The sequence below is a fragment of the Syngnathus leptorhynchus genome, chromosome 11, assembly GCF_054491065.1.
Source record: "Syngnathus leptorhynchus isolate UIUO chromosome 11, UIUO_Slep, whole genome shotgun sequence".
Classification (NCBI taxonomy): Eukaryota; Metazoa; Chordata; class Actinopteri; order Syngnathiformes; family Syngnathidae; genus Syngnathus; species Syngnathus leptorhynchus.
This window is the reverse complement of record NC_141205.1, coordinates 2,763,707-2,780,456: the sequence shown is the minus strand read 5'-3', so window position 1 is coordinate 2,780,456 and position 16,750 is coordinate 2,763,707. Positions and strand designations below refer to the sequence as shown.

The 16,750-nt window shown below is 43.4% G+C and overlaps 1 protein-coding gene across 2 annotated transcripts in view; it reads right to left on the bottom strand.

The window, feature by feature from the left end:
- The window catches only part of cbfa2t2 (CBFA2/RUNX1 partner transcriptional co-repressor 2), a 40,720-nt gene that overhangs the window by 6,790 nt on the left and 17,180 nt on the right, over nt 1–16,750 (bottom strand). The window contains exons 1-4 of one of the 2 annotated variants that reach the window (XM_085924037.1): nt 10,428–10,719; nt 1,664–1,837; nt 1,224–1,465; nt 1,054–1,143 (exon numbers count right to left, since the gene is read on the bottom strand). In XM_085924037.1, coding sequence (XP_085780163.1) covers nt 1,054–1,143; nt 1,224–1,465; nt 1,664–1,811 — 480 coding nt within the window. In that variant the 5' untranslated portion in view covers nt 1,812–1,837; nt 10,428–10,719. Of the gene's footprint in view, nt 1–1,053; nt 1,144–1,223; nt 1,466–1,663; nt 1,838–10,427; nt 10,720–16,750 lie in introns of those variants that run through there. The other variant, XM_085924038.1, reaches the window with a different exon arrangement.

Sequence of the window (16,750 nt, the reverse complement as noted above, 5' to 3'; positions counted from 1 at the left end):
GGGACAGCGGCGCTCAGAGCCCATAAAAAAAAAAGGAAGGGGGTGGAAGGCAAGACTTTATAGGCATGTTTCACACTTCCGACTTTCTATTCCCCCCCCGCCTCCCCATTCCATCTGCCCACCAAAAAGCCTCCCTTCGAGAATGAAGTTGTGACCCCCCCCTTCTGTCATAAATTAGCAAAAGCAACAGAGCTTTCTCCTCTCAGGACAGACGGATGGAGGTGAGTGAGAGGTAAATGCGCGGAGAAAAGAGCCGCCGCGGAAAGATTTACAGGCTGCTTGTGAGACCGAAAGGGGAGATCCTAAATAGAAAAGTATACACTCCAAGAAACGTCTCCCGCTTACAAAAAGGCGTACTCGGGGGCGCCGTTAAACACACCACGTCATCTGTTGCGCATTAGGTCATGATGGTGAAAGCAATTTGAGGAAGCGTTTGCTAAGTTCAAAGCGTCACGGGGTCGTGCGCATTCGCCTCACTGCTGTCATGAATTGAAAAGGCAGCAGATAAGAAGAGTAACGGCGCACACTTCAATAAGTACGTATAAACCACACTTTGCAATAGTGCACAAGTGCATCGCAGGTTCAAAGGTTGTGACCTATACTATTATATGATATTAACAATTATTTTACAATTATTTACAAAAATGTACAAAAATATATTTTATCGTGTAAGTAAATAAGGTAACCACCATTTTCATTTTAATAATAAAATTACTATGTCACTTTTAAATAAAAAATAATTTCTTCAATTAGAAGCTTTTATTAATTATGAATACAAGTATTTTGATTCATTTTATTTTATTTAATATCTAATTATTTATTAATGTAAAAAAATAAAATAAGAACTGGTCATGGCTAAACAGAAAAACTCCAAAATATGTCATGAGATTGTGCACGTGTTCCTACTGTTGTGGCCTATAAGGTACAGAAAAGGTCAAGGTGAACTTGGAGTGCCAGTTTTGTTGTTTTCAAATAAAACCAAAGCAATAAAATAGTCGTGTTAAAAACAAAGACATATTTTACGGGCGAGAAGGTCGAACTTGAATGTTTTACCTTGAGGAAAGGAATAACAAACGGCCTCAAGGGGAAGTTGGTGGCCTCCTGAAGCCGCGAGTGAAACTCCTCGATGGTCACTGTTGAATTCTACAAACAGAAAAAAACAATCAGTATACATTCAAAGGTCATGTCCACGTCGCAAATCTTTGATTTTTTGCAACGCTTACCACCAGAGCCAGCACTAAACTACGGACGCTATCGCCGATCTCCGGCGAGATATCGTTGCCGAACTGCTGCAGCGTGGTCAGGAAGCGCTTGAGCTTGCTCAGCTGCCGCGCGCCGCACGTGGCCGGCAACTGCTGGTTGGCCAGCGAAGATGACGACGACGATGAAGGTCCGTTGCTGTAGCGCTGCGGCGGCGACGGCACCGCGTTGAGCGTCGGCGGCGAATGGTGGTTGCCGTTGGTCACTGCGAAGAAGACGGCAGCAATGAGAAGATTGAAATGATTATTTTTGTACTATAAATGTATTTTTGTTTCTCTACCCGTGTCGGCGACAAAGGTATAACAATGAAATGTTTTTCATTTGTTTTGCATTTCATGCACTTGATTTTTTGACTTCTGTTGACTGGAACATTTGTGACGCTTTTAAAAATGAAAAGACTTACATGCAGTGGTGGAGAAGGAGGCCAGGCGGGGGCCGCTGGGGTTGATGGAGGGCAAGGGGGGCATGATGATGGCGGCACTGCTGCTGCTGCTGCTGCTACTGGGAGCTGATCTGGAATGAGTCTTAGCATCCACAGGAGAACCGGGCATGGCAGGGCTCTTCTTCTCTCCACTGTCTGCAAAAGAGGAGGCCAAACTTAGATAGAAGATCCAAAGTTGACAAGCAAGTTCTTTTCAATCCTGTTTCTCTGGGATTGAACACCCCCTGACTTTAAATGTGCTTAATCTTCCCCGTATTTGCTCAATAATTTAAAAAAAAGAATTTTTCTTGACACAAATATAGACACCTTTAGTTAAACAAGTTATTTGTTGTTAATGTATATCATAACTGCTATTTTATTTCTAGAAGTACTTTTCAGTAAAAGAACATACGCCCCATGTCAAATTGGAACATTATTGGTGAGAGTAAAAAGCCCACAAAACGCTTCTTCTCGTCATTTACTCCGGCATTAACCCCCCCCCCCCATCAAAGAGCCAGATGTCTAAAGTTTAGCCCCTCACTCTCGACCATTCAGATCACTAACAGAAGAAATGTTAAAGAATGCTATTGTGCGCCTCAAAGAATGCCCCTTCATTGAGTGTTGCGGCCAAGAAGGGGGATGGGGTGGGGGGGGGTCAAGAAAGAAAAGAGAGAAAGAAGGCCGGGACTATTTCACGCTTTACTAACAAGATCGTCAAAGCTTTTGAATGTTAAATGCAACTTTTCAATATGCCCCTGGCCGCTGAATGAGACCACCAGATAAGGGGGCATGGGGCTTGTTTGGGTACCGGCCGGGGGTGTCATTTATGCGGCATAAGGGGATGCCTTTGTTTCCTGCGGCCCCATGGAGGCCATGTACCCCCTCCTCAACCACCAGTATCTCCATTTGGAGTGGATCAGACTTTTCTAAGTGCTGCAAGAAAGGCCGATTAATAGACACGCAAGGCCCGGCGGGGTCGAAGTTCATCCCCGGAGAAGGACTTTTAAATACGGTTTCATGCTCTTTGCGAGTGGCCTTGTCATCAATGGAGCCCTCTATGTCCCTTTCACGGCCGATGAACTCTGCACGGCCCTGTGCAACAGGTTCCCAAGTTTATAAAGATGGAGGCCTTAAGATGAGAGTGGGCCACGCATAACAATGGAGGCAGAGTTAGACTCTCTCTCACGAGGGCTTTGGGATTTCAACCTCCAAAGGTTGTAACACACAACTTTACCCATTCAGGATAGTTTAAGTAGAATCCTGAAAAAACTGTTGTTATTAATAGAAATGCTATAAGGATCAATAACTGGCCATATATACAGTAAATACAATAGCTAATCAGATGTTCCATTTTCAATATGAATATTTGAAATGAATAGAGTATTGTCATTTCAAGTATTAGTTGTGGTCTCAAATGAATTAGAATAATAGGATAAGGTAAAGATGACTTTTATTGTACATATTTAGAAAATTTTATACATTTATAAAAAAATGCACAGTTCTATGTACAAATTTCCTCCAATATGTCTTAAGTATGAATATATGATGGCATAATAGCATCCATCCATCCATCCATCCATCCATCCATCCATCCATCCATCCATCCATCCATCCATCCATCCCTCCCTCCCTCCCTCCCTCCCTCCCTCCCTCCCTCCCTCCATCCATCCATCCATCCATCCATCCATCCATCCATCCATCCATCCAACCTTCACTGGCATGCCAATATAATGCAAAACACGCCTGCTATTAAAATCATCCTTTAAATATGATGCTATACAAAAACATGTCTGCGCAAGCTTGTGGTATCCATATTTGTGCCTGGCTCTCCACCCCCTCCCCCTCGCGCTTCCCATCTGTCACGCGCATGCAACATCTTTGACTGTTCAGCCTGCTTCTTCTCCGACTACCCACTGTGCCTTGGCTGCCACCGCTCCCTCCTGTCCACCTGTTCACCAACAAGGGGAGCAGGAAGGACGGACGCACCCGCTTGTAGCTACCGTATCTGCGGTGCCAGTGCACAGCAGGATGCAGCCTGCAGCGCACACACGGAGACACACTTGCGTATGGTCAGGAAATTAGACTGACATCTCAATAACACAATCAATGAAGCATATGGCCCTCATGTCAACACTGAGAACACGCGACACTTATTAAAGCGGAGAACGCACATACCGAAAGATTCTCTATTTCTTCGACGACTACTATTTCGTGTTCGGTCTGTCACATTTTGAAAATTGGTTAAGACAACTAGGGGGGGCCTCTGATGTAAGGTGAGCCCGCACGGTGGCTGGCGAGCAACCCAGTTCGCAAAGCGAAAGTCATCAGTAGCGTCTTGTATAAGGTTGCTTAGGCTTACGTGCTTTCCTAACGATTGTTACCACAGCAACCTAAAGGGCACATCTGTCTCTTGGTTGCTAGCCAGGTGCGGGTTGTTTGTTCAGGTTCAGGTGATGCACGTGCGCATTAAAACATGTAATTGCCTCGGTGGCTGATGATTGCGAACGAGGCGGAAAAAAAAAACAGTCCCGCGACTGCCCCATTTAAATGTTAATTTAGGACAACACGGGAGTTCGGATATATGACACGACGAGACATAAACAAATGTCCAGGATTTATCACGCTTATGGTTTCACTCCAAAGTTAACTTTCAAAGTGTATCTTATGTGTGAGTTGCTATCTCTTTTGGAGATGAGGTGAGAAGAGACGTAACCCAGGCCCCAGTCATTTATCAGTGACATCACCGAAACACTCGGGGAGGGACTTGCGAACACATTTGATTGCACTTTTGGTAAAACAACAATTCTCAAATCTGCAAAAGCAACCACTTTTTAGATATAAATAAAATGAGATGATCTACACTTGTAAATCAAGGCAGCGGCATATTCTTTTTGAAAGAAGCCACACGTGTCTCCTTTGCGACAGCACACGCGTCCTAAAAAGCCTTTGAAAACAGCACGTTCATCCGACCTGTCGAGTGGCTGCGAAGGTTACGACAACAACCTGACACCAAGAAGATCACGCGCTGTCGAGTGATAATGGTTTGCCGTGCTTGTGTTGACAACACGTGTGTGTGTGTGTGTGTGTGTGTGTGTGTGTGTGTGTGTGTGTGTGCGGAGGTCAAGAGGGAGCACACGACAGAGGAACAGATGTGCGCCGCATTGTGGTGTTTGTGCATGGACGGATGGGGACCAGGTGCAGCCTTTGTCTGCTTAGCATTTAAGTCCACTCGCTCTCATTCAGTCGTCCTCGTGCCTCACGACACCACCACCCTCCCCCTCCGACCCCCAGCCAACCTAAATGTGCTCACTAAGAGGAGGGCGGGGGCACTGGAGGGGGGGGGGGGTATTGGAGCACCCCTTCACCCCCATCCCTCCCATGTTTTCCTTCACAGGTGACTGTTGGAGGTCCCAGCTGGCCAAAGCTCTTGGCACATTAGATCCATATTGTGCAGTACAACAGTTCATCGGGGCCATGATGAGGTCGTTGATATCACGGTAGTTTTTGATGACATTTTGATAAGGGCTGAGCCAAGAATGGTCAATCAAGTTTTTACATTATACCATTGAGACTCCTATATTTGTGAAACACTTAAAAATTGGTTATTTAAAATGGATTCATTTGGAAAAAGCGATCCTAGAGCTGCGTCAAAAAGCACAGGCGGAGCTAGAAGGTGGGGCCACTGGGGCACTGCCCCCCGCCCATCCCTGAAAAAATGTTCATACACCCTCAGGTACCAGGCCAGATCATTAATTTTGGGCATTTTCCGATTTTTCTGGGAATCCTGAGTAGAATTTGGACCCTGATTACCGCCATGACCCACTGAACCACACAACTGCAAAATGGCGACCAGCTTCTGTGCATTTTCTGAAAGAGGCTCCTGGCCAAAGTGCCCAGAATTTTCTCGCATTTTTTGAAATGACCCAACGTCAAACAACCTATCATCACAGAAGAGCCTCTTTTCGAAGGTGCAAGAATACTGACTTGCGCTAAGACTGAAGAAGGTTTGTTGGTTAGGTACGAGCAGGGAGAGGCAGATGGAGAGCAGGCGGGGCTCGGTTCAGGAACAAGGCTAGAAAATACTGTTTTCATTGGGTTTCATCAGAAAGACAAGCATGGCTGTCGGACTCTGAGCCAGGCTGTTTTTCTTGGCTCCGCCAACCGCCTTCCTGCGCCATCGACTACATATTTGGCCCAAGCCCAACGTCAACACACCGCTCGCTCTCTTCACTCGGGCCCAGGGAGGAGTAAGAGGCATCCTTGCGGTACCGCCGAGATATTTAAGGTGAGAAAAGTATCGGGCTGCGCCAGAGGATAAGAAATCAAAGAGGACTAAGGGGAGGATAAAGACAAAGTGAGGTGAAGGACAATGAGTCAGGATAAAAATGTTAGTGTGACTTCCATGTGAGAAAGCACAGATGTGTTCCTGGAGCGAGGAGAAGCCCTGGCGTAACCTCGTCGCTCGGTGGGATGATTAGAAAAACACAGCTGTAATGCAGCGTGCCGCGTATTGTGGAAAGAAAAGGAATCAGGGGATGGAATTGTACTTAGTGGGAGAGGAACTGCGAGAGGCCACTGGCGAGGCATACAGACGGTATTCATTAAAGTAAAAAAAAAAAAAAAAAGCACAGTGATGTCGTTCTGGAAGCGGATTGTTCGGTACTGCACATGAGGTCAGAGCTGGTAGAGACCGGATTTTGGTTAGCCACGCTATGGTTACAAAAGGTAAACCCCAATATGGTTAAGGCAAGCTATGTGGTTATTTTGAATACGCAAGATATAATTCTTTTTACGTTTAGTTTGATAGTAAATGTCAACTGGGAGTGTCAATAAATAGCCCAAGGCTTTTTTTTTTTTTCTCCCCCTCATAGAATTGTTTGACTAACTTTATCGGACAAAGTGCTCCTTGTTAAGCATGTAGCGCGACTTCCAGCAAATCAAATCCATAACGCAGTTAGTTCTGTTTAATGAAAATGTAATATTCTAAGGATCCAGAGATTACTTTCTGTGCAAAAACTAAAATCACTGGTTGTAGGTGAAAAAGTCAAAGAAGCAAAACAACTTAACTAGCATGCAATTGCCTGAAAAAAACAAACCGCTGTTAAAGACATTTTGGGGTTTTGGTTATGCTCAATTTGGGGATCTTGGATCTGTGGTAGCGCACCCATCAACACATCATCGCCGACTTTGGGGAAACACTTTTACACTATTGGCACATTGAGTAAAAAGTAAAGTTGCCTATGGAAATAATGGCAACATCTGCCTCACACTTGAAGGCTCTGAATTTGTCCTTGGGAGAAGTGTGAATGCTTGTTTGTCTATATTTGCCCGGTGACTGACTGTTGATCCCACTTCTCTCGGCGGACGCCAGCTGGGATAGACTAAAAATGCCGACATAATAAGTAATAAGAAAATGGATGGCTGGAAATCTGGAAATGGAAAGCTGCATCTTTAACCAGACGATCAATCACTTTTACATCTGTCAGCAACCATCCAATCACAGAGTTGTGGCTTGGGATTCCAGTGATGGCAGTACATTTAATGTGTGAGTGTGTGTCTGTGCGTGTTGGCTACACACACCAGGTGTTGTCTGTTGCCTTTGTCACACTAGTGTGTGTGTGTGTGTTTGTGCGTGTTGGATACACACACCAGGGGTGGCTTTCACATACACACGCACACAAACTTGTGAAAAGGCCAGCAGACGCCCACACGTGGAACATACAAGACAGAACAATTCAAAGCTGCCAATCATCATATGTACACACAAATACGCGTGCACACACACACACTGAAGGTAATGGATAAAGTGCCTATTTGGTTACAAGCCTTCTCACCTCTCTGTAGCTAATTGATTATCCTGCCTATCAATTATCATTCCTGTGAGCCTGCATTTGAAATTGGAAACGTAGCTTTTCTTTTCCCACCCAAAAATGAGCATGAAGTGCATTCCTGTGCAGTTTCAAAGCTAGAAAATCCACTTCAACCAAAACAGAATTTTACAAACATGCACGGGTTCTCCAAAGTATTTCATAAAGCAGAAGAGAAAACGTAGCGGCTGACCTAGATCAAACGGCGTGTCAGGGGACCGCACGGTCCCAGAATTGGGGCCGGACCAGATGTCGCCATCACCACGTGGGTCACGCTGAAGATGTTTATCCAAAACTCCTCTGACCCACTTTACATAATCACACGACCTTCCATTTCTTCTCTGACATTCATCCGGGGTCACAATTGCGGACAGAAGCTTCCCGCTTGGAGGAGAAAACTGAAAACTTGAGGCCTAGCCTTAAGTAACACAGCCCCTAGGTGAAAAGACGGGTGGGCGAGCGGAGCCCAGCTGTACGCCGCTGGGAAAGACAGATAAGTGAAACAAAGAGGCCAGCTGTGCTCCGGAATATTAGCCGGAAAATAAAAAAAAGATACATCTGGGGAGGATGAGCATGAATGATAGGGATGTGTGTTATCTACATAGATGTAAACGGTTCATTTGAATACCTTGCATTCTTCTGTCTTGTTTAAATTCATGTCTGAGACACCCCCCCCACACACACACACACACACTCAGTGTGTCCTTGCAAGGCTTAGATTAGTGAGAGTACAGGTGTGTCAATCCCACAAATCCACCCGAGACGATTGCGGGCCGATCAGCATTCTTTTGTAGGAGGATTAGCCCGGATACTAACATTGGGGTAGTTTTATCAGAACCTCTACAAGGCCGTTTTTGTTGTTGTTGCACATCCTCAAGTGGGACTCTTAAAACTCTTAATCATCTAACATGCTTGACATAAAAGTGCTGGCCCCTTTTGAGCTGCTATTAACACAATGCCCCCCCCCCCCCCCCCGTGTCAAATGAGCCCATTCTAAGCCTTGAACTACTCTTGATAAATGTTAATTTATATATGTATAAAAAAATAATGTCATCATCAGACATCTCAAACAAGTCAAACTGGGGAGTAGAAGACACCTCCTGGAGATCAACAGAGTTGTCCTAATTTCTTCAGACCATAACAACATTTCCCGGGTCACCGGGTGGCAGTCGTGGGGGCGGCTAAGGGTCACGAGGTTGTCAGATGACACACCATCACTTCAACCCCGCCGTCTGTGGCCATTATGATGTGACAAGGCCATTTTTGCGTCACGCTAGCGACCCCCCCCCCCCCCCCCCCCATTACCCACACCCTCCAATCGCCATCCTTGGGGGTCAGATATCACAGACCTTGCCACTGGAACTAATAGAGTACTTCCTGCATCCCCACTTCTAAAGCAGCTGGTCCACGCTGCATAAATGAAAAAAAAAAAAAAAGATGGTGGGTGGCGGGTTGATGCAAAGATCAGCTCTTTTGATAATTGGGAAGTTTTTTTTTTTTTTTTTTAGTACCTTGGCCACAGGGAACATGGCACGACTTCAACAATACAAAACAATAGTACACCTGTGCAGTCTAATGAGAACCTTACAGGATGCATTTCATGGAAGATCTCAAATCTACAAAAACAATACGGGTACCTCCTCCGAGTTGAGAATATGACGAAATATATTTGCATTTGTCCCGTCCTGCTTTTCCACACAGCGACCGATGTTGTCACGAGGTTGACGCTGACCAGCAGACCAGACGGGGGTCTCTGTTTTGGCCGACAGTTCGTCGCTCCTATCTCCTCGTTCAACAGGCCCGGTGTGACGCTAGCCAGGTCTCTTCTGTGTTTTCACTATCTAACTTCCACCCACTCCGACGCCCCCCCCCCCTAACACACACGTACACAACCTCCTCTATCCCATGCAAGAAAGAACAACCAACCTTAAATGTTTTGGCAAAAACACATCCCTGTTGTGTAACAGCTTGACGCATAAGATGCACACAGAGCGGACGGATTCCCTGGCCGCTCCGTGTCCATATGTCCTGGACACCATACAACAGATGCGTCTGATTTCTTCAGCTCCGCTTGCCACGTGGAAAATAAAAGTGATGGCTATTTAGGAGGAAATGACAACTAGGCACTTTTCTTGTTGACTTGCTTTCTCGCCCATGACAATCAAGACTGTTGGCTGTTTGATTCGTAACAAGTAGTCAGGCAATAATTTCCCTGTCTGCATCCGACCCACATTTTCCACGTGAATATTTCATCGAGCAACTTGTTCTTCTCTCACTTCTTTTGTATACCAGTTGTATCTTGTTTCATCATTTTTGGTTTATTCTTAATTTATTGTTTTTCAAATTGCATCATGGAAGGTTGAAGCTTCTCTGTTCTACAGGAGTGAGTTGTTTTTATGTGATAAGACTCGCCTCCCAGGCAAAATGATTCCCCTATGGTCTATCACACGTCATTCGAAACCACGTATTTAATGCAATAATTTGCTATCATTAAATTGAATTGTATTAATTTAGTTGAACACCGCAGACACATTCTTATTACCTTTCCCATTTCACTGCCTTATGATTACTCCTCTGCAGCTGTCTGTTCAAATGTCACTTCAAAATTCTATCAAGTCAATGATTGATTCCATTCATTTACATTCTTTCCTGTATAAGGGGGATTGTTTCTTTCCGAACAAAGCGGACACCAGGTAGCAACAGATTGTGTTGTGCTGTACATTAAGTCCTCATTAGCTCAGAGGACAAGGATGGGGGATAAAGAGGACAGGATGAGGCTACACCATCTGCACGTTGCAGGCGGCACAAGGGACTTAAAAGCAACACACATACACAAGAAAAGCACAAAGACACGCATGTGGATGGCGTTTGGCTCCTACCTCCTCTCTAGTAGAGTCCACACGTCTGAATTCCTGCAGAGACCGTCAAAAAGCTGCACTTGTGGCTTCTTCTTTGCTCTTATCCGCTGCTTTTTTGCCTCTCCCGCATGTGTCACGCGTGTGTTTGCATTCCCGCAAATGTGAAGACACAGATGGCACCCAGATGGAGCGACACGCACACACATGCGTTCAGTGCTGTGGTGCGTTCACGTCCCCTCTCTCTTTCTCTCTCTCTCTGTCTCTCTCTTCTACGTGTGCCTTTTCGTCTTGGTCACGTCCACCCGGCCGTACTTCCTCCACTGCATGCAGCTTCTGAGCTTCTGAGCTTCCTTGCACCCGAGCCACCCAGACCCTGCCTCCCGTGCCTTAAGCCCCGCCCTCAATTTCCCACCGTGCGAGACATCACCAAGCCTACTCCTCTCGCCTCCTTCTCCTCACAGTATGGCTGCTGGCCAAGCAAGCATCCAGTAGTGCCTTCATTCATTGAGATGGACCCTGCAATTAACATAACTAATTGCTTTGGCACCTAAAGGCTAAACAAGAGGCCGTGCCAAGGGTGACAAAAGTGTGCGCATCTGCATGCGGCCCCGGCCCCCGCCTCCTTTTTTCCTCTCACCGATACCCTTTTGTCTCAGCCCTTAATGCAGTCAACCTATTGTGTTGGTCCGAGGATGGGATGGGGAGGGGGGGACACTTGAGGAGCCTGAAACCACCCCACCCCGCTCAAGTTAAACTTAAATCGCCGGCTGATTTATGCACACAAGCAGACAATGCAGGTGGTGATAAATGGTGGCTATTTAGGAGACCCCCACTTTACTTTTACAGTACAACGTGGACCGGTTTCGATGACACGGGCAATGTGAAAGGGCTTTGCGGGTACTACGATACTCAATTATTCAATCATCAGACCACATTGAGAGCAAAGTGGAGATTGTAGAATCCTGCAGACCACAACGAGGTTGTCCTCCTTTTCTTCTATTTTTTTTTTTATTTGCCAGGAGACTGAAGACAGTAAGAAAAAACTTGTCTGCCACATGTCCTCTCCTAAATTTGAGGGATTGATTGTTTTGGGAAGAAACTCTTCAGAGTACAGCTTGGAAGAACGCTTGACTTAAACCCCATCAAACACGTCAGGGATGAACTAGAACAGACACACACACATTCCCTCGGACACGCTCCACTTCCTGTTTGGTGTAACAACCAGGTGTCCCCGTGAACCTGCAAGTACTGTTTGGCACACACATTCAAAAACTGAATTTGTGTGAATAATCATCCGTAATAACCTGGCCTCGCCTCCTCTCCTCTATTCAGAGTGCATCTGGTCAGCCAGCAGGCTCAGAGGCAGCGCCAGGTGGCGGCGAGCAGGAGGGAGGATGAGGGAGGAGGTGAGGGCAGCGGGAGACAACGGGGATGGGGGGGGGGGGGGGGGGGTCAGTGATGCGCCAATGAGGAAGGCCTTCCATCTGATGCGAAAGGACTACTGTAGTGCCTGGGATTGTTCACGCACGAAGGCAAGCAAAGTCAGGTTGTGACTGTTTAAACAATAACTCCAACAAACTACGGCCAAGGAGGTTGAAAATGGAACTTGCCACTTCTCTGAATTTTGATTCATGATATCGCAGTTCCCAGGTTTCAGTTCACAACCTATCACAGCTCAGCTTCAGAAAACTGCTGATATTATATAGCATATGTGACTCAGATACCTGATTATTCTTGAAAAAGAAAACAGCCATCTTTTTTTTTGCAACTAATTGGGCTCAGTAACAATATTACTATAAGTATTTAATATATTCCTTAATTATATGATTATACATTACTTTTTTAACTATTGGTTTAACCATCAATACTGAATTTGTCAATATTACAACTTGTTACCTCTCCAGCTGCCCCAATTTGGACCAATTCCAGCTTACTTTCCACTTAAACCAAGAACCCTTTTGATTCAGCCCCCCCTCCAAAAAAAAAAAAGCAAGAGCAATCACGACGCATGTTACATTCAGGCAATCTTGCGCCGGGCCGTCTTCCTGGCGTCGCAGCTGTTTGCCATTGTGTACATGTGTGTGCAGCCAGATGAAGACAGAACAAGAGAGTGTGTGCGGCATCTGTTTCAGTTCACACGCTCCCTTCTCCAATTTTCCCCTTTTAGAAAATGTAAACAGCGTTTTCTTCCCCCTCCCTCTTTAAGAAAGGACTGAAGAAAAAGAGGCAGTAGGGGATCTGAGGAAATGAGCATTATGGAAATACAGTGAACACAGCCCTATTGAAATGAAAAGAAGAGATAATGGCAGATAAGTAACAAAAAAAGATGCCCTTTTTCGCAGCAAATCTTTGAAATGATCAAAATTTGACACTATGCTCACCCAAGAAAGTTTAGCCCCCCCCAAAAAAGGACAATTAAGCATGACTCTTCTGTCCAATAAAATTACTTCTGATTTAGCCATTTTTACATTTGGCACTTGTCTCTATTCTTGCACTCTTGTACGCTGCTGTGACAAGTAAATTTCCCCACTGTGGGATAAATAAAGTTTGATCATCATCATCATAGCCATATTAGGGTGAATTCCCCTATAGGAGAGTTTATCAACGGAAAAGCCCAAAATAGCTACTCATAACAAAAATGGTCAACTTCCCTCCATGAGTCCTTGAAATGTTCCCATACATATGAGATTCATTCATTTATGAATACATATGAGATGTTGATCCAAATGTTGTGTATTTTTGTATCGTGTTATTTTTATTGTGTATACTGCAAATAAATAATTCATGTTAGAGATGTTCCGACTCCAACTTATTTTGCAAGAACCACACGGGAGACAGTATGCCCTTTGAACACTTGCAAGTGGAGAATTTGTTCGTTACTGTAGATACAGCAATGTCCGAACAAAGTCTGCCGTTGCATTCATGCAAGACAGTATTTATTGAGAGAAGAAGGGTGGGGGTGACAATTTACATGTGTGGTGGCCAAGGTGGGGGTGAAACCCCTGGCCTCTGATCATATCATAGCAGGGGTTGTTTTACGATGTTGAGTAGACAGAACAACTTTGATTGCGTCTTCTACAGTTGGTCAATCAGTGCAAAGGATCTTAGCACTTTGTTCTACTACTTTGTTAAGACAGGACAAGCTTAGGTTAATTATTACTGATTACATTCCAACATAATATGATCAACCTAATCTATTCAACCCTAACAATTCACCTATCGTTTTATATGGGCAATTTTCAATTCAATTCAAATTACCATTTTATATATACATAAATATCAATTAAAATAATAATAATATATATATATATATATATATATATATATATATATATATATATATATATATATATATATATATATCAAATATATATAAAAAAAAAAAAAGACTAAATCCATGCTCCATCCAAACATATTATATATATATATATATATATATATATATATATATATATATATATATATATATATATATATATATATATATATATATATATATATATACACACACACACACACACACACACACACATATATGTTGATATGGCTACCCTGTGAACTGAACGGTTGTGTATGCACTGCAGTCACCCTGGATGAATATAACATCTTTGCTCACGACTGGACTGTTTTCAAAGGCTCTTTTAAAAACATTATTTGAGTTTTTATTTCCATGCTCCCGTGGTCTTGCATTGACATCTCCATTAGTGGTTTGTAATTTAATCAACAGCCCAAGAATGCAACATAACGGCCCATAAAAAAAAACCTCCCTCGCGGGCCTCACCAGCAATACAGCCGTACGCCGAGAGAGAAAACACGTGTAATGTCTGTTGGGGTTTTTTTTGGTGGAACTTTTTGTACAAGGATGAAAATCAGCAAAAGAAAAAAGGAGTCGTGCTGAAAATGAAAAATGCTGAATTTAAGACAGTGGGCATATTAGTAAGCGATTGTGTCGAAATGCGAACCTGATGTTCCTGCAGCACACCCAGTGACTCACCACAAGGATTGCTTGTAAATGCAACCATAACAGCTTGATTTTATACTTAAACAGAGAACACACATGCTGATTTTTTAACATTTTAACTCCTTTTTAAATTGTAAGAGGGCCCCACACGAAAAGGAGAAAATTGACATGTGTGTTCTAACTGTTCTGTTGTTCATGCAAGATGACTAACACGGCACAGCACACGTATAACAGTAACTCCTCCGACAATAGTGAGTCTTCAATCACTCCTAACACATCCCACATCACAGGATAATACCTAGGGATAATATTCATTCATTCATTCATCATCCGTACCTTACGAGGGTGCGCTGGAGTCGAAGGTTAGGCTTAGAACGTGCAACGTGAGGCGGACGTGCTAACAACTGTGTCACCGTGCTTATTTCTTCCAGACAGCATTTCTCTTGGGTATTTTTTTTTTTCTCCTTTGAGAAACCGAGAGAATAGCGGCCAAATGGCTTTAAAATGATGACAGAGATTTTTATGGGCTCAAGAAAAGCTGCTAGGGTGCCATTCTTGATTCTTATTCCAGCCACTACTTTGAGTTTTAGCACTTCCCACACAGCGTAAAATCAATTTCTGGGGGATTTTTTTTTTTAAGATCGGTGTTTTCATCACTATACAGCAAGCAAAGGAATATATATATGTCAATAAATATATATTATGTTTTATTTCTTTAATTGGCTGGTTACATCAATGAACTTAAAACCATCTCTACGTTATATTAAGCATCTTACAAAATAGCCACCATAAAAAGAATAATAGAATAACTACAGTATACGAGATATGATCATAAACATCACAAATATATGAAAATTATTACAGTACTTTCAAAAATTTCTGTTCAATTCTACAAATTTGAAAAAAAGTTTTATAATGAGTTACTTATTGAGGAAATAAATAAAATGACCATTTCCAGTCATTCTTTAGAAACTAAACAAATGTTCCATTAGCCGATGAGGTCATTGACAATTCCTAATCACAAACTTCACTAGCAAAACATTTCCTCATTCAAGCAAGAAACATTCATCCAAAACCGGAGCAATGGCACAGTCCGGCAATGTTTGTCAGTAAATGAGTCGTCACATTAAGTGTCACGTGGATCATAAAACATTCCCGCTTGGCTCTTTTTCCCGGACGTTCCGACTCTACTGATAAAACGACACATTTGTTTGATTTTTTTCAGATCCAACCTCTTCATTAGTGCTACTTTTGAGTCGCTTTAACCACCTTACCGGCAATGCTTTCCCCCCACCACTATCTCAATGTTGGCTAATCTGATGCAGCCACAGATTACCCTGTCTGATCTTGCACATATTTATCCATTACTTCCTCTCCAGTGTGTTTATCTAATGGGGACACATCACTTTTAAGGCCCGTAATTGTCCAGAGGTCCATTTACTGTAAAGGAAAAATAAAAAGAGATTAAATAAGAGGATTTTTTTTTCTTTTTTAAGGGGGGGTGGGGTTATCACTAAGGGATGAAGTGAATGATAGGTGGCGTAAATACAAAACAGATTTGACTGTTCGTCTCCCAAACGATGCGGGAAAGGAATGCGCTTCCCCGAAATAAAGACGCTCATTTAAAATCTATTCTTCCTCCTGCACTTTGAGTTAAAGAGCAGTTGAGAAACCACAAAGCAGTTCTGGTAAGCAGCCTGGCTCAGTGGATTCACACATGCCTTTTCTTAGCCTTGTGGCTGAAAACGCCTGCCGGAGTCATTTATACCCGTCTCTATGTACAATAGCTATAGGTAGTCTACACACCCCTGTTTAGATACTACGTTTTTGTAATGTAAGAAAAACAATTCCGTTTTCAACATTATTTTCCCTGACAAGATTTTGTCCCAAATGCTGCATCAACAACATGTAGACGGACAAGATAAGGATACGCCTCGTCATATATTCTTTATCCTCTGTGAAGAACGACTAATAGCATTTTCATCTGTAGAGTATTTTGAACCTCTGATGTAAAGCACAGCTTGTGAAATTAATGATTTTAAATGATAGTTGGCGTTGTTTTGCGAAATAACCACATAAGGAATAACGCATCACCTCTAACTTTTTCCAGGAGTAAATATTTGACTCAAAGTTGTATAACGGGAAAACAAAAACAAAAAAACAGCAGCCACAAGCCATTTAACAACCCATTATGTTGAGGTGATGCCATGGCAACATTTTCTACAAAAGAATGAAACAATGGCAATTAAAAAAAAAAGCATTTCAGATGCCTCTGTGGTGGTTTCGGTAATCCCGATCCAACTACAGTCCCAAAACGCAATTAGATTGCCATGTTTACTACTAGTTGAAGGAACTGGCCGACAAGGTCGCTTTTCTGAAGTCA